The sequence below is a fragment of the Antechinus flavipes genome, chromosome 2, assembly GCF_016432865.1.
Source record: "Antechinus flavipes isolate AdamAnt ecotype Samford, QLD, Australia chromosome 2, AdamAnt_v2, whole genome shotgun sequence".
Classification (NCBI taxonomy): Eukaryota; Metazoa; Chordata; class Mammalia; order Dasyuromorphia; family Dasyuridae; genus Antechinus; species Antechinus flavipes.
Genome location: NC_067399.1, coordinates 25,940,061 through 25,959,413, shown reverse-complemented (window position 1 = coordinate 25,959,413; position 19,353 = coordinate 25,940,061). Strand labels below are relative to the sequence as shown.

General features: G+C 33.0%; 1 protein-coding gene across 2 annotated transcripts in view; it reads right to left on the bottom strand.

The window, feature by feature from the left end:
* Positions 1–19,353, bottom strand: part of CTNNA2 (catenin alpha 2) — a 1,459,872-nt gene that overhangs the window by 960,688 nt on the left and 479,831 nt on the right. For both annotated transcript variants that reach the window (XM_051974336.1, XM_051974337.1), the window contains exon 6: positions 18,830–19,096. In XM_051974336.1, the coding sequence (XP_051830296.1) occupies positions 18,830–19,096 (267 nt within the window). The remainder of the gene's footprint in view (positions 1–18,829; positions 19,097–19,353) is intronic.

Sequence of the window (19,353 nt, the reverse complement as noted above, 5' to 3'; positions counted from 1 at the left end):
TCTATATTCACAATAATAAGCTAGATTATAAAGCAGCTGCATGTTACATATAGTCAATAATTATGAATTGGTCGCTTTAATTTTGTTGAAAAAAGAAAATTATTCAATTTATTTTTATCTCTAATTAAATGAAAAGTTCACTGATCCAATAAGATGGGATATAGTATTCAGATTGTGTGATCAGTTGCTTCACTGCCACTTTATAGATAAATAGAAAATATAATTTAAAGTGATCTTTCCAATTCAATTAAAATACTTGTGGTCAAATGGACCTTTGATGTCGCTGATGTTGATATTCCCTCTGCTTAGGCACATTGCCGCTAATATCTCCTCCTACTTTATGGCTTCCCATAAATAAGCCACATGAGATCTAACTAACATTGTGGGCCTCCCTTCATACTTTTGGTGTACCATGAGTATATCAATAGAGTGTAACTGCTCTCTTTTAGTCTAGCCACATGACAATCCCCTCATAATTTTTTGATCATTTTACTACCTTTTTCATCATTCTTAATTTATTATGTATTGCAGCATGCTTGTATTCACAATGTCTCTCCCCTTTGTCTTAAAAATGAAATCCAGTTTTAATTTTTGAAGGCTGACTTGTCCCTTCAGCTTCAACCATCAACCATCACCACTGGTTAAATATTGGTGTTAATGGTCTTTAGATTCAGGAAGAAAATGCATATCTATATTTATCTATCTGTTTTTGGAGAGAAAGAGAGAACTGAGACAGAGAAAAAGAGACAGAAATCAAGAAAAAGAGACATAGACACACATGAAGAGACAGACATGAAGAGAGACCAACACAGACACAGCTTTACTATCATTGAAGTACTCTACATATATTTCATGTTGTTTTTTTTCCATCCAAATAACTTTAACCTTTTGTAATGTTTCATCTTCCTCTATAACTACTACTTTTTTTTTCTTTGTTTGTTCTTTTTTTATACAAAAGAAGTCATTTTCTTGAATGTCATGACTTGACTGATCTCTTCAAAAATAAATTAAGTATTTCCTGAGGCACTTTTAATTTTTTTTTTTAAGTCTCATCATGACATAATATCTATTGTCTGGACTTTTATAAGAAATCATTGTATTTCATGCCTATCATTTGTTTTGTCCATCATTGATGTTTTGTTTAAATAGGTCAAATTTCAATTATTTTAAATGTGTGACTTTTTTTCTTTACTATTTTAATTTTTTCTATAACCTACTAATTTTATTCTTAAATTGATGATCAGACTTTATGCAGATTTTTGAGTAAGGAATGACAGTAATAAGTTACTTTTTAAAATCAATTAAAATTAATTTAGATTTTGGGGATGGTATTTGATAGTCATAGGGCACAGAATTTTCATATTTAATTGAGTTCCTCAAGAATAGGGATTATTTAATTCTTTAAATTTGTACTCCAGGATGCAGGATCATACGTGAAAAATAGTAGATGCTTTAAAAAGTCATTGTTTAATGGAAACATGTAAATTTTATAATGGTGCAATACTTCAGGATTTTCTACTAATCTTTCTTAACTTTCATTCCTTATTACTAATCCTAATTACTAACCAGCATATTGTCTTTATCTTCAACTTTGCACTGATGTCACTTAGTGTCAGTGTGAGTAGTTTTTTGATCTCTTTGTGACCTCATTTGTGACTTTTCTGGATAAGATACTAGAATGGTTTGACATTTTCTTTTCCAAATCAATTTACTGATGAGGAATTTAGACAAACAGGATTAAAGGACTTGACAGGGGCCACACAGTAATTGTCTGATGCTGGATTTCAACTCAGAAAAATGAATTTTTCTGCCTCCAAGCTATACTACCGAACTACCCCATAAGTATCAGCATATCCTTATTTAAATTGTAGGGGCTTATATAGTTGTTTGGACAATGTTCTCACTTATCAGGTTCATTTTCCTACTTGAATTCTGATCTTTTTTTGACTCCAATCCACTATATGTTCTCTCTCTCTATCTCTGTCTCTGTGTCTATTTCCGTGTCTCTGTCTCTCTTTGTCTCTTTATTTCTTCTTTTTCTCTCTCTATCTCTCTCTCTGTTTCTCTCTGTGTGTCTTTGTCTTTATCTGCAAGAAAGTACAGAGCTATACAGGAGTTAAGATACTAAAACTGAGGTTATCTAATAAACTTTTAGGGAAATTCTAGACAAGTGACATATATATGCATATGCATTATCTGACATGCAGTAGGAACTTAATGTAGATTGATTCAAAGCCATAAAATAGCAATAAATGCATGTTGACAGGTTCTAAAATGAAAGAATTAAGCAAAATTGTACATCTCAGTGTTTTATTTATCATTTTCCTATGCCTTTTTCATTATATTGATTTCATTAACATTAATTTTCTATTTTTTATTTGAATGAATATGTAAATAATATAGCCATCAACCCTCACTTTTAGTTGTAGAGAGAGTAGTTCTAGGAAACTGGAATTTATGAGATAATTTTAAAGAAATTAATCTTTTCCAATGATCTTTAGGAATGAATAAGAATGTGATGGTTATTTCTCAAAATGTCTTTCTTAGAAGTATGTTGTAAAATAAACTAAAATGACATACCTCTGGGCACAGGCCCATAACTCTGGAATTAAAATTTCACCACCAAAAGTAAAGATCTCCCTGTTTAATCAAGTATCTGGAGTTAAAAATCTTACTTTTTTTTTTCTCTTTGAACTTCACAGATGTTTTGCTATAAGAAATTTTATCCTTCCTTCCCCTTTCCCACACAACATACTGTGGAGTTTTAGAATGGAATTACTTCAGTTGGATGGAAAAACCATTAGATTTTGTGTTTAGATCTTGTTGTGCATTTGTTTAAATATATATGAACTTCTTTTTAGGAGCCAAAGTTGGAAGTTGGGGAAATTTTTTATATAGAAATAAGGAGAAAATCAGCATATTTAAACATTAAGATGATTATAATTAATAACAGTACAGGTCTCATCTTTGTTCTTGACACATGACAGACCTGAAAAAATACTTGCTTATTTGTTTTAATAATGATCATTAGCATTCTCATCCACATCACCATTATCATTAACATAATTTTTTAAATGATATAAAGGGAATCTATTTTACATTTGTTTTTCAGTATTTATATACAACAGCCTAGGCACAGGTTGGGATGATGTATTTTGGAAGGACAGAAGTAGTTCCCCAAATATGGAAATATAAAGGAGGTTTGGAGTTACACTCTTGTCTCTTCTGATTTGTTTTTTGGATGTCTGATTTTGATACAATAATTCTGATAGCCTATCTTGTGAAAAGAAAAACTTATTTATATAGCAATGTTGAAAAGGTTGGCAGTACTCAGTGGGGGGGCTGAGTAAGTTGTATGATCTCCTATGCCTCAAGAACTCTCTCACCCCTTGTCAGACATCTACAGATGTCATTTTTCTTAAAAGACGTGGAAATACTTTGAAAACTGTGTCCTGTGGAAATCTCTACTAGTTTGCATTTTTTAGTTGTTGTTGTTTTGTGTATGTGTGTGTGTGTGTGTGTGTGTGTGTTTAAGGATTTCTTTTAAATGCTTAGCTCAGTGCCTGACACACAGTAAGTTCTTAATAAATGTTGACTGATCAGTTGGTTGATTGATTGGTCTAGGAAACAGAACAGAACAGTGGTTTATATTGAAGGTATCTTTCTTCTCATAGAATTACTTGTATAATTAGAAAGGAGAGAGATATAATAAATGACTGTTGCTCTTTACAACAACATCTGAAAGGAACACCCTATATTACTGTCCAGATGAGTAATTTTGAGAAATGTCTTAACTTCAGTAAGAAACAAGTCACGTTTATTCCTCAATCCAACAATCCTGAAGGAAATTTACAATTCAAATACCAAAAAGACAGCAAATCTATTTGAATATCCTCACAAATCTCATCTTTAACCATCTATCACTGTGTGTGTGAGAATCTCACCTGTATAAATCATTGTTATAAAAATTATAAAGAAAAATAAATATTTTATACATAAATGTGTATTATGAAAGGGAAGGAGAGCAAGAGAGAGAGAGAGAGAGAGAGACAGAGACAGAGACAGAGACAGAGACAGAGATATTCAGACAGGGAGAAAAGGAAATAAAGAAAAGGACAGAGAGACAGAAAGAAGAAGAAATAGGACCAAAGAAAGGAGGAGAAAAGGAGGAACTTGCTTTCTCTCTCTGACACTTTTTCTTTCTCCCCTTTTTTCCCCCTCTCTCTGTCTCTCTGTCATCTCTCTCAGTGTCTCTCTCTGTGTCTCTGTCTCTGTCTCTTTCTCTGAATATAGACTTAGATGGGTGGGTAGATGAGTATGTGCACATATATTACGAGTATAAAACGCCAATATACATCCCAGTAGGTGTTTGCACTAATCTAGAGCCAACTTCTTAAACTATGGCTTGTGACCCCATATGGGGTCATGTACACTCACAAGGAGATCTACCATCAGAAGGTATGAAGCTCCTAGTTTTGAACATATTGGGAATTTGAAAAATTGTACAGGATATTGAGTAAAGTCAACATATATAACTATACCTTTATCTTTCTATCTAACATTTAATACAATTCACTGGGAATAATGCTAAAGGACTTTTCATTACACTAGGCCATATTTGGGCTTCCCTATTGACTTGGGTTTTGGTAGCTCAGATGAAAGAGATAATGTCACTATTCACAACCTGCACAAGTCTTTATGAAGGGAGAATTGGAGAGATGCCTAGTTGCAACTTCTGTTCAGAAGACAAAACATATTATAAAAGTGTATTGGTAGATTTTTGAAATAAATAAATCTGTTTTTTGGTGAGAAAAATGGACATTTAAAGGATTCACAATTTAGTTGAGCAATAAAATGTCAAGCCACATGAAGCTGTTGAGAAAGTAGGCAACTTTTCTGTTTAGAAAATATTCTCAGAGAATGAGAGGGGAAGCAATCAGGACTATTACGCATAATTGCTTAATTTCCATAGGAGAATCAGGAGGACATTTGAATGAGCAGGGAGAGAAATGATAAACATTGAAAGCCCAGGATAATAGGCTACCTATAAAATATACAATGGATTTCTGATGTAGATATAGGCAGTGAAAGTAATGACTGCAAGTCTACTATGATACTGATGATAAGCGCAGTACTATCTTAATTATAGGAGTAATTCACTAATTGGTAATTATCTGGATTTTTTTCCCATAAAATGCAGGCAGTCTGTATTACTTTTCTCAAGAACTACCTCTTCTTTATATCCTTAAATAATTTATCAATTTGGGAATTTTTTCTTATAAATTTGAATTAGTTCCTTAAATATGTTGGAAATGAGACACTTATCAAAAGAACTTATAGTAGCATTTTCTCATGTAACTTTTTTCTTTATAATTTTAGCCTTATTGGATTTGTTTCTGCAAAACAAAAAGAAAACAAAATAAATAAACAAAAACCCCTTTTTATGTAAAAAATATCTATTTTTCTTCTGATCTTCTCTATCACTTGTTTGGTCATGAACTTTTCTCCTAGTTATAGAGCTGAGTATAATTACCTCTACTATGTTTCTCTGATTGTTTATTGCATGATCTTTTATAATTAAATAATACTGTGTATTTGGAACTATCAAAGGATTATTTTTTGGAGCTATAAACATAACAATTTCATTCAGGCATAACTGGATATTATTATTATTCTTAGAGACTACGGAGATATCACTTCATTTGATCCTCCCAACAGTAAGTACTATTATTATTCCCATTTTACAGAAAAAAGCTAAGATAAAGTAAAGGAAGTTCAATTGTTGAGGGTATAAATCTAAGAAATGTCTGAGGCTGGATTTGAATTAAAAAACCTCCTCACTGAGACCTAACTGAGCTTCAATTGATAAATGATGGACAGAAGCAGCTACACCCAAACAAAGAACACTGGGAAACGAATGCAAACTATCTCCATTTTTGTTTTTCTTCCCGGGTTATTTTTACCTTCTGAATCCAATTTTCCCTGTGTAACAAGAGAACTGTTCAGTTCTGCAAACATATATTGTATCTAGGATATACTGCAACATATCTAACATATATAGGACTGCTTGCCATCTAGGGGAGGGGGTGGAGGGAGAGAGGGGAAAAATCGGAACAGAAACGGGTGCAAGGGATAATGTTGTAAAAAAATTACCCTGGCATGGATTCTGTCAATATAAAGTTATTATTAAACAAAATAAAATATTAAAAAAAAAGCCTCCTCACTGAAGGCCCAGTGTTCTGGTCTCTGATCTACCCCTTTGTCTTAAATTGCCATCTAATTTCTGTGACTGAAATCCCAATCCCCATTTGAGAATCAAAGACACAAGTAAAAGGTTTCATAATTACTTTTTGAATCTGTTATTACTCTGTTTCTCCAAACCAGATATTTCTATATAGAAAGAAGATAAAATTCGACAGGGCTATGCTTTAAGGTGTTCTAAAACCTAGTGTATTGGGACCCTCACTTAAGGCAAACCTGCAATTAGGAAATCCTGAGTTCAAATCAGATGCTTCCTGGCTATATGTCCCTGTGGAAGCCTTTTACTCCTCCTCAGTCCCCACTTCTCTCCTCCATTAATAAGGAATTAGTACCTAACTCCAGAGCTGTTATAAGAATAAAATGAGATAATATTAGACTAGCCCTTCGTAAACCTTAATATAGAGGCAGCCTGAGGCTCAGTGTATAGCACTGAGCAAAGAATCAGGAAGATGAGTTCAAATCCAGCTTCAGACACTTCCTAATGGTGTACCTGGACAAGTCAAGAAACCCTTTTTTGCTTCATTTCCTTACTTATAAAATAAGGTGGAGAAGGAAATGTCAAAACAGTCTCCTTTCTCTTCCAAAGAAATCACAAATGCAGTCACAAAGAGTTGGACATGACAAATGACCGAATGACAACAAAAGTTAAAGTACAATATAAATGCTAACCATTGATGAAAAGAGAAAGATATTGCAAAAGTAAAATCCTTCGAAGAGAAGAATTAAAGTATTAGTAAGAGCTGTTTCTATGAGATAGCATACATATGCTTCAAGCTAGCCTAGTTAAGAAGGTTCAGTCTTGAAATCAAGAAATTTTAGGTTCTAATTCTACTTTTGTAACTTGGGATAATTTATTTAACCCCTCAGTGCCTCCACTCAGTTAACTCTCAAAGGCAATAAAGAGGCTTTTCCACATTTAGATGTCCATGATAAATAAATGATAGATCTTTTACTTTTACTTAATAACTAATTAATAGAATTAAAGTTCTACCTTCCCTCTGCCCCCTCATATGCATAAATACAACATGCATACATACACATATGCACATTCATAAATAGATATAAGTAAGTTTAGTGTGGTTCTGTGATTGCCTGCTAAAAACTCAATTGATGCTTTTGCTGTTATTATTGTTACATTGCTGATTTATGTGAACTTCCAGGGTATTCTAGTACAAAGCACTTATAGAAAAAGAAACCCAGACTCTGAGGCCAGGCAATTAGATCATCAGCTCTGTGTGATATGTAATACATTGCAAGGGCATCCTTAGTGTGAGTGACCTACACTTTGGTCCCTAAAGCAATTGTAATGCTTAAATTTACCCAGAAATAGATTCACAAATAGAGTCATTCAATGATACCTCGATTTCCAAGGAAAATACTGGAGGTTCCTAAAAAGAGAACACAGATGGCCAAATGCCCTTCCTCTGCTTGCTCTTTTGCCTCATGCACCTCATATGAATGATGAGTTTGTGTCAATCTGGCATCATTTGGCATGGGACCAGGCTCTGAAAGCCTGCAAGGAACATATTTCTTTCTTGGAAACACCTGAATCAACTCATCAATGGCCACTTTCCCTGTACTCATTTATCTAAGACAGAGTATAATGTATTATAATCTCTTTTGGATGTTGTGTGCTGTTCCCTTCTTTCTCTTCCTTTGCATGTCCATATGCTTATGAGACAGAAATCTGAATAATGGTAAATGGGCATAGGAAGTTACTCATTTAGAACCCTAGATGATACTCATGTCCCTCTCCTACAGGATTAATAATTGTTTATAATCTTTTATAAGCTCTGGTATACTACATGCTGTCAGATTCCACATGATATTAACTAGAGAATAATGATTTAGAGCACAGTAGGATGCCTAGGTGGCAAGTCTAAGTATTTTCAAGATCCTGTTAAAAATATCTATAGAATTACAAAGCTCTCAGTTCCAACCCTGTCCCTAATATTTCATGGGTATGTCACTTAAACACCTCACCACTTCAGATTTTTTAATCCATAAGAATACTCACACTGGCTTGCTAAGTATTATTACACGTGTTAACATTATATTATTATTTGAAGAAGAAATATAATCAGAGAGATCGCAAAAAGAATAATAATAATCACCATCACATTTATATAGCATGTCCAAATTTGTGCTTAATACTTACAAATGCCATTTCATTTTATTCTTAGAAACCCTTAGAAGGGAGATGCTATTATTGTCCTCATTTTACATGGGGAAACTGAGGAACAGAAAGATTAGATGTCTTGTTCAGAGTCATATAGCCAATACTTGTCTGAAGTTGGATATGAATTTAGGTCTTATTGACACCAGCTCCAACATTCTGTACAGTGCCTTAAAATTAAAATAGAGGGCGAATAAAAGAAATATAATACAAAAAAAAGAATATATTTGAAAGTAGGTCATATCTTTCTTCATTGAATAACCTTATAGGTAAAAAAGGGAAGGATATTGTTCGCTGTTATAAAGAATGTGAAATCCAAGATAATGTCAATAAACTTTTGATGGAAAGAAATATTTACATACAGAGAGAGAATTATAGAGACTGAATGTAGATCAAAATATATAGTATTTTCATCTTGTTGTTATTTATTTACTTGATTTTTTGCTCTCATTTTTTTCCATTTTAATCTTTTTTTTTTGCACAGCATGATGAATATAGAAATCTATTTAGAAGAATTGTACACTTTTAACTATATCAAATTGCTTCCTGTTTTAGGGAGGGAATAGGGCAAGAGATGGAGAAAAATTTGGAACACAAGGTTTTGCAAAGGTGAGTGTTGAAAATTATCTTTGCATGTATTTGGAAAAATAAAATACTATTAAGAATCTAAAAAAGAATGTGAAATCATGGAATGAGAAATGGACAAAATGTAATATAAGTATAATTGATATTATATCTAGACTATAATTGGTATTATATCTTTAAAGAATTGGAGAATTTTATCAGTCATTGCATATGCTTTCAATGATAATTTTAGTAGTAATTATATGAGATAAAGATTTAATATTTAATGCAGCTGTCAATTTTTCATGAAGAGGAAAAATTTTAACAGTATACATATACATCCATTCACATATATACACATGTATGTATGTATGTGTATATCCACACATAATCTGTTAGATAAAAGCAAACATCTGAAAAATATAATCATTCTATTTAAGCACTGATCAGACATACAAGAGGAAGGATTTGATTAAATATAAGTTTGTGCAGAGGAAGAATGTCTTCTCTGTTTATTAGTTCCAAATTCTCTTCTCCTAGCAACCTATTCAATGCAGAAATGGTAAGAAGAAAATGGGTGAGGGCCAATGCTATTGATATAAATTGCTTTATTTTTATTCTTTTAACATTCTTATCATTATGATGATTCAATTAAATTTACCAAGCATTTATGAGATCCTCATGTCATGTGCTCCAACATTCTGCAGAGTAGGTAAATATTAAAATAGAGGACAAATAAAAGAAATAACATTAGAAAAAATCTAAGGCACTTGAAAGCATCAAACAAAATTGCCAAGCATTTATGAGGTGCCCATGTCACGTGCTCAGAACATTACTAAACACTGGGATTATAAAGACAAAAGATGAAACAGCCCTTTTACTCTATAAATTTATATTCCAATATTACCAATGGAATTCAGTAAAATCTATATGCCCCACAGGGTCAAAAAATAGTTTCTTCTAGTTATGTTCAATAACTAGTTATGCTATGAACTGTATATTTCAATTATGGTAAAACTCAGGAGACACCTGTCATCAAGCAACTTGAGCTTGATTTCCAATTCCATTACATATTAGCTGTGGGACGTTGGACAATTTACCCAATTTCTATGAGTCTTTGCTTCCTTATTTGTATGTTAGTGGTAAGCTTTGTCAAATTCCAAATGCTATAGGAAGGTCTTATGGTATGGGATTACATAGAGATAGAATTGGTTTTTGATCCTGACTTTGACAAATCCTGGTTTTATTGCTCTGGGCAAATCACTTAAATTCTGTGAGGCTGAGTTTCCTCATTCTAAAAGGCAAAAACCAAAACAAAACAACAAGTAAATAAACAAACAAACACACACACACACACACACACATATAACACACACATATATACTCTATGGGGTTGTTGCGAGAATTCAATGACAAAATGTAATTAAAGGGCTTTTTTGATTCTTAAAGTAATGAATAAAGATAAACTTATTGTCTTTATTATTGTCAAAAACGAGAAATTATTAGGCCTAGACAACCCAATAATGTTATAGACACATGTACATATATACATGTAAAACACATACATATATATTTCAAAAAATGTTCAATTATATCCATTAATATCACTTTGGGTTCATATGTGTATGCATGTGTGTATACACACACATTTATGCATATATGTGTATCACATAGAAAACATAATATAATATATAGATATTTATGCATAATATGATAATGAACATAATTGATCTTTTTTTTTGAAGATTCAGAAGCAGCACAAGATTTTGTAGAATGTCTATGTCACCTTAATGATCCTCAAAATAAGATCATGCCATCATCATGCAAGACTAGCAGGTGTTACAATGCCTGGAAAAGTATACATATGACTTCTATTACACTTATTTTGTGTTTTATCGCTTCCTCCCAAAAGTCTAAACCACATTTGATTATTGCAAGCACCTTCAATTAGCTCAAGATCAATGTTCCTGTCCCTATTTTTTATATGAGGATATTGGAGCTCAGATAAATTAAAGAATTTGCCAAGATCACATCAGTAATTAGTGGCAGGATAAAAACTAGATCATCATCCTTAGGACTACTACTCTTGTACTCTTTCCTTGAATAACAGAAACTGCAGAAATTTAGATAAATATCCTCACTTTATATATGAAATATATGAGACCAAGAGAAATGATGGGACTTAAGTTTCATGGATAGTTAGTAGAATGGAGACTGAAACGTGTTTTTCATTTTCCACTCTACTATAAATTTATGAACAAATCAAAGAAAATAGGTTTGGCATAAAACCATATTAATAAGACAAATGAAATATATATTCTGAAAGAATTACTTTAAAAAGAATCAAGAAAGCAAAATGATGTAGTGGAAAGAGTAGTGAATGAAAAGTTAAAAGGACTTGACTTGGCCACTTTTTATGCAGAACTTTGGACAGCTCCTCTAAATTCTTAGGTCCCAAGTTTCTCAACAGCCAAATGGAGTGGCAACACTATTTGAACTCAAACATCTCTTGTGTTCCTAAAATCTGTAATTCTTTGATATACAAATTGTACAAAAAAATGTTGCCTTCCTTTTCAAATGTTATGATCATCCACCAGATGTCACTGTAAGGTAAAGAATACTATACCATATCGGTGCTGAAATTCCTTCAATGTGAATTGTTTAAAACGAGGATAATTCATTGGATATTCTGAAGTATATGAGTATATATTTATTGATATGATGTCACAGGAGGCAAATTCACAGTAAGGAGTTGAGTAATGGCCTACATGGCTGCATTCTCAGAATAATGCAAAAATCTGTTTATAAAAACTTGCACAAAATAGCTGATCAATGCATAATTTATCATTAATGTTAAAGAAGAAAAGTTAAATGGGAATATATCTCACTAGCACTGGTTCATTTCCATTTGTTCATTGAAATGGAATCCCTGACTGGTTTAAGATTCTAGTAAATGAACATTTCAGGAGCTTACAGATAGAAATTGTTGATTTGGGCCTTCTCCTGTTGGAAATCTAATTTATCATTGTTTAGTGCATAGAACTGAACTTTTTATGGAAAAGAGAGTAAGGAAAAATAGACCTTAAATGAATAGAAGAGAATTTAATACCGCCTGAGAAAGCTGTATAAGAAAATAACATTCTAACCCTTTTTAGAATATAAGTTCCCCAGAGCAGACAATTTCTCATTCCTCTCAATCAGCTGTTAAATTTTGTTAATTTTCTTTCACACTAATTCTCATATCCATCTTATTTTCTTCCCTTATACATCCAGCACCTTGTTTCAGGTCCTCTTAATATCTAGTCTAGATTACTGAAATTCCTCCTAACTAGTTTTTCTGCCTTCAATCTCTCTGCTCTCTAATCTAATAATTAATCTATTATTATTTTTATTCTTTTAATATTCTTATCATGTTAATCTAATCTAACATTAGATTAATCTAATAATCTAATCAAAATAAGGTTCTGGAAGCATAGATCTGACTATACTACTTCTATATTAAAATGAAACAAAACAAAACAAGCTATTACATTGACTACCTCCTAGCTCTAAAATTAAATAGAAACCCTTTGCTTTAGCTTTTAAGACCCTTCAAATTCACTACAGCCTGCATTTCTAGACTTATTATGTAACAGTCTGTTATACCCAATATAATGTTCTCAAACTGGCCTTCTTGAGATTTCTGGCATACAACATTCCATTTTCCTTCTCAGGACCTTTGTACAGATTGCTCCTATGTATGGAACACATCCTTTCCTCACCTTTTTTTCACAAAACCTCCAGCTTCCTTCATTCTTCTCCTTTTGTTTCTTCCCAGAAACTATATATGTAATTATTTATTATATTATGCATTATATATCATATTTATGTATTTATACTATAATGTATATTTTATATAACATCATATTATATATTGATTGTTAAATAATATAATATTAAATAATTGTTTTATAACATAATTTTGTATAAATGTACACATATGTATTATATATGAATGTATATATTTATACATGTGTGTGTATGTATTGCACTGCAGGTGGGAATGTAGCTTCTTCATCCCCTCCAATAGAACAAAATCCCCTTGAATACTTCCTGTAGTGATTGACTTCCTCTAATGTTAAATTCTTATAGAATTGAATTCTTAAAAACAAGCAAGTTATATTTCCTCTTATAACAAGAAAGTTGACTAGCTCTCAAATCATTCTCTCAAGTTTCTGTAAAAAAGACTCACATAGGATGAGGCAAGGGAGAACAAAAGTGATTCTGGTCTGCAAATAACTAAATCTGTAGTGTTTTGCATCATAGTGAGGCTTGGTAATGACAAAATTTGTGAATGTGACATGTCTGATTTTCCCAGGGGTCTCCATGTGAGAAAGAATTTTCTGAAAATGAGAGCTGTTGAAATCTGTTCTAAGGTTTTTTGAGATAGTCTAAAGTAAAATATACAAGAACATGTTCCTTCTCTTTTCTAGTTTCTGGCCTTTTAAAATTATATCTTATCTATATCTACCTACCTATCTACCTACCTATCTATCTATCTATCTATCTATGTATAAAGATTCATTTTGATGAGTTAGTCATCCTCCCCTTCCCATCCCCATGTCACTTAATAAATTGCAAAGACACTGGATTGAAATGAACAATTTTGAGCTGCCACATTTTTGACAGAGTCTGATTTTTCATTTGATTACTATTCATTTTCCCTTTTGCTATTTGAGCACAAGGGTCTCATCTGACACTTTCCAGTCATTAAACCACTGCTTTTCTCTTGTTCTTTCCCTTCAGAAATCGCTATGTTGAATTTAGATGCCTAATCATAAGAAGTGTCAGAAAACAGGTCACCGAATCCAAATTATATCGAGATTACCAGGCCATAAACAAAGCCAACATTTCAGACAAATAGAGGAAAATAATGAGCCTTTACTTGGATTGTGATAAATAACTGTCTGGCTAAAATCAGCCAATGGCATTTCAATATTGTATACTTTTGATTACTGATACATCACTTTTCTACATTTAATTTGGGATCATCTTACTCAATTATGGCTAATTTGAAGGGAAATAGGTCAAAGATCAATTCATTTCTGTCTACAAAAACCAGAAATGAAGGACATTAATAGATAAAATTATTACTGTATCTCATTTGTAGTACACTATTTATTGTCTGCTATAACATTTAAGCTATTTCCAATTTTGAAATAAAGCATTTTAAAAATATACTTGACTTATCAATGTTATTGGTACCTTTTATACTTTGTAATTGAATGGTCTTTTTCACTTGGAGATCTCAAAGCATTCTACTCATTTAAAACCTTATTATAATTATAATTCATTAACATGCATAAATACCCATTCAACAGAATAATAAAATATGAGAAAAGTGATAATAGGAAGCTTAATTCATTTCAACCCCAAGAAAAGACAGCAAGTTAATAGTAATCCCAGGAATGGCGCTCAAAATTGAGCCTGAGGTATGTGCATTTCAATTTAATGCTAGACTAGCAGGATTGATAGAGCACATCAAAGAATCCCTAATGTGGTTATATGGCACTGGCGAATTACAGGTCGACTATAAGAAAGAAAGTTGGTTATTTTATTTTTCTATGAGAGAAATGTTCAAAACCTACAGATAAGGATTTTCTAGGATATTTGTTAGTATGTGCAAAGGAAAAGCTTAAATGGATTAATTAACATCTTATCTATGGCATTTTGACATTTTACTAATATTTGTGAGAAAATGTGTGAATTCAGTTGGATCTTTTAACTGATAACTGTGTGAATTTACATCAAATTGAATAAGTAACTCTTTGCATGGAAATGAGAAAGGTGTAAAAAATGCTAAATTGGATAACAATAAAATAATAAAAACAATAAAAGTTACATAAAGAAACCATGTGAGTTATGCAATCTGATACCAATATGTAGTCTTTCATGTCTTTACTTAGGTGTATGCTTATATTGTTATTATTAATTCCCATATAATTAATTATTACCCCCACAATTAGCTATTATTTAATGTAAGTATGTTTTATCATATTAAAGAAAAATGTCTCTGACTAGATCTTCAAGTTAGGAAGATTTGGATTCAATTCTAACTCAGAAACTTACTATATGTGTTATCTTGGATATGTTACTGCCCTAGCTTCAATTATCCCGTCAATGTGGATGATCCCAATATTTATATTGCTATCCAATCAATAGTCTACCATATATAAAGACAGCTTGTCAGCTTATTATAGGTCAGCCAATTGAGTTGGGGAGACTTGTGTTTTTGGCCCATCTCTCATATACTAGCAGGCTATTCAACCATTCAGCATGTGATCTCATCTTTATAAATGAGATCATATACATAAGTGCTTCACAATCCCTAATATTCAATATAAATTGTGAAATCATTTCCTTCAATTTTTTCTTTTCTTTTTCTACTGCCAACATCTTGGTTAAACCCTTCATTACTCTGGATTAAGATGATTAAGTTTTTCATGATTTGAATCTATCCCAAGAGTATAATCAGATCAATCTCTTCCAGGGATCCTCAAACTTTTTAAATAGGGGGCCAGTTCACTGTCCCTCAGACTATTGGAGGGCCGGACTATAGTAAAAACAAAAACTTTGTTTTATGGGCCTTTATATAAAAAAACTTCATTGCCCAGGGTGAGGGAGATAATCGTCCACAGCTGCTGAATCTGGCTCACAGGGTAGTTTGAGGACCCCTTAAGGCATAGAGCAGACCTTGTTACTCAACTGGACCATCTCCTTATTGCCTAAAAAATAAGTTCCAAACTCCACCAATCTAGTATTCAAGAGGAGAGATTTATGTGTATGAAATGGTGGACTCATACTAAATTCTTCTACTTTAAATTCTACTATTTTGTGCGATAATCTCTTAAAATTTCTCAGCATTGCACAAACATTTTTGGTGCTATTCCCTTCTCCTGAATGATTAATGGTCTCTTCACAATCATCCATTCATATGGCCTTAAAACTTAGAGGAGCAAAGAATTTAGAATTGGATATCACAGAAACACAAAATTCACAATTCAAATACATAGGCAACAAGGTAGCATAATGGATAAAGTACTGGACTATAAGTCAGGAAGGCCCAAGTTCAAATCTGACTTCAGACTCATATTAGCTGTAGGACTCTGGGTACAACTCCAGCCCTTAATTTCCTCATCTATAAAGTGAGGATAATAAGATCTAACTCTCAGGATGATGCTGGATATAAAATGAAATATAGGCAAAATGTTATACATACCTTAAAATACTATATAAATGATAGCTATTATTGCCCCCAAATCAATTTACAAAATAAGATACTTAACCGGTTGTTCAGAGTCTGTTTCAAGGCTTCTAATAAAAAGCAACCAATTGGCTTCCAAAACGCTTTGACTACTTTGGTAGAATCTTCCCCACCACCATCACCACTCATATAAGGTTTTCTTTATATATTTTCAATTTTAACCCACTGCTCCTAGTTTTGACCCCTATAACTAAGAAGATCAATGCAATAGGCTTTTTGACATTTAAAGACAGCTACAATAATATCTCTTTTCCTAACCATCCATCCCCAATTGCTTCGACTAATCTACCTGGACTCAAGGACCTTAGCTCTCCTGGCTATTTTCTAGTTTATAAAATCCATTGCTAAATTACAGGATCTTGAAGTGGTGTAGTCTAACAAGGGGAGAGTACAAAAGGATCATTTAATTCCTTATTCCTGAAAGATATATCTATATATTCACGTAGCCCAGAATCACCTTTTGGCTTCCACATCATTCTGTTCATACATATATAACTTATGGTTTATTAAATTTCTGATTCCTCCTTAGATAGCTTTGTCTTCCCTCTTGGATATTAAGAGTATTGAATTTTTGAACCCAAGGATGAGACTTTATATTTATCCCTATAGAATTTCATCCTATTATCAGATTCAGCCAAACGTTCTTGATCATCAAGGTAATATGGATATTAAGAACAACTGGAATTTAAAACCAAGTCCTCTGAGAGAAATTATTATTTTTCTCTTATAGTAATAACCAATTTTTAAATTTAGAACTAAGCTTTTTCACCTTCTATTTCCTTATTCCTTACAACCTTTGATTCAGCCTTTGAAGGATATAGCTTATTTTTTGAAAAATTAATTCTTGAATTAGATACTCCATAGTGGGAAAATTAAGATCTGTTCAAAAGGTGAAGAAATTTTAGTTTAGGTGAATTATTGTATTCCAGTTGATTATGTTTTATTAGGCAGGAATCAGTAAAATTAGTCTCCTTTTGTCTAGATTATCTTAAATGAGGTGATATGGGTATAGATAAGGTTCTGACAAAGACTGGGTGATCAGACTAATGTCCCACAGCCCCTCATTTGACATTCAAGAGTGTCATTGACACCTTTTATCAATTATCTACTAATATGGTGTGAAGTCCAGGTTAACTCCCTAGAAACCTCAGAATTAGCCAGAGTCAGGATAAGCAAAAGTCCTTGGTCTTTAGGGGGAGAAGTGAAGGGGATGGACAAAACTGCCACAAGCTCTCCACCACCCTCCCTTCTCCTTGTCCTCCTCCAAAGTGACTCTGGCTTGTCTCACTCCACCCTCTAATCCCTCCTATGATTATCTGTACATACCAAAAGATGGAGCCAGCGCAGAATAGTGGGAAGGGCCATTTTTTTAAAGCAAATACTAATAGAGTTATTGTCCAATAGACAATTAGCCGTAAGTGCTTGGTTGTCTGATTCCAGTACACTTATTCAGAGTTTCTGCCTTTTACCACATGGTAAATAAAATGATTAATTATCCAGAAACTGTATCTTTGGACTTTTTTATACATTATTTCTCAGACTAAAAATCCAGTGTTTTATCCATTAAATCTCCATTTTTTAATGAGCTCTGCCTAAAAATCCCTTTTCTAAGCCCCAGAAGCACTTTATTTATAATCCTTATTGTTACTTAAAAAAAAAAAATTTCTTAGTCCTCCTGACTCCAGGGCTGGTGCTCTATCCACTGCACCATCTATTGCCACTAAAATTTCTTATTACTTTTATCTTAGTTATATAATTATCCATGTGCCTATTTTTCCACTTATTCTGCAGCAAACATATAAATCAGAGATCATATTTAATATTCCTTTGTAGTCCCCACAACATCTATGTAATAATTGCAGACTGGGTATATTTTTAGCCTTGCAAATCGATAAGTAACTAACTAGATTTGGACACACTGGATTTGCAAAGCAAATTCTCATCTGTGGAGTTGTGATAATAAACACAACAAATGTCTAGTGAATTAAAGAGAAGACAGGCCTTTTTGTGTCAGTTCAAGACGACATTGAGAGAAGGTCACCGTTCCTTCAGATTCTTATTACCAAACACCTGGGAATGGAAGAGACCTATCTTCTAGTGTAACATCACTTGGTAAAAAATCACCTCGAGTATCTTTCACCCTAGTACCAAGTCCTAATTTGTCTCTCTTTGTCTTCTTTACTTTTTACCATGGTGTTGTTATTTCTGACTATGGGACATGGCTCTAGAACAGTAGCTCTTCACTAAGAAATGTAGCACCATACTAGATTTCTATTGATCTGTGTTTATGGACCATTAGGATTCTTTATTTCAAAGTAAGCTAGAGTATGTACATCCTTCCTGAGTGTTCTAGAGTTTCTTTTTAATAAAAGCAAATATCTTCTTGATATAAATTTGTGTGTCTTGCTGGGATGTGCAAATATTAATTGAAAATAAATGTTTTGTTTGATATCTCCCCAATTCCCTCCAAAAGAAATGTTCCCAATGGAAGCAGGAGAGCTTGTGTATGCCATTGTGATACTCACATCAAACTCATTGAGAGCAGCAGCCAACTCCCCAATGCCAGTGTGCCCTTTGTTTTCATCAGTGGGTGAAGTAGCCTGAGCTGCATTTGAAATGCCCGCGATAGCTTCCTGGACTTGTTTGAAGACGTAGTCTCGGTTGGCCCTTGTGGCAGCCACATCTGGGTGACGGAGAAATGCTTGGGATGCTGTGTACAGCATAGTGGCGTTCTTCTTCAGAGCCCCTCGGGCAGCTGCCATTTCATCCCTACAGTGAGGGTCCTTCAGTTCCTGAACAAAGCAAACATGGAGACAGACTGTAAATATGCATGTTGTAAATATGTGAGTCAAAAGCACTTAGAACCAAGTAATGAAAAGGAATCTTAGAGATCATCAACTCAATTAGTCTTTATGCTACACATGAGAACACCTGGCCCAAATCCATAAAGCTATCTACCAACACCATATCGATAGAGTGGCAGAAATGGGACTTCCTGATTATCTATGTATATATCTTCAAAAGTAGATGAAGAAAAAATATGACATTG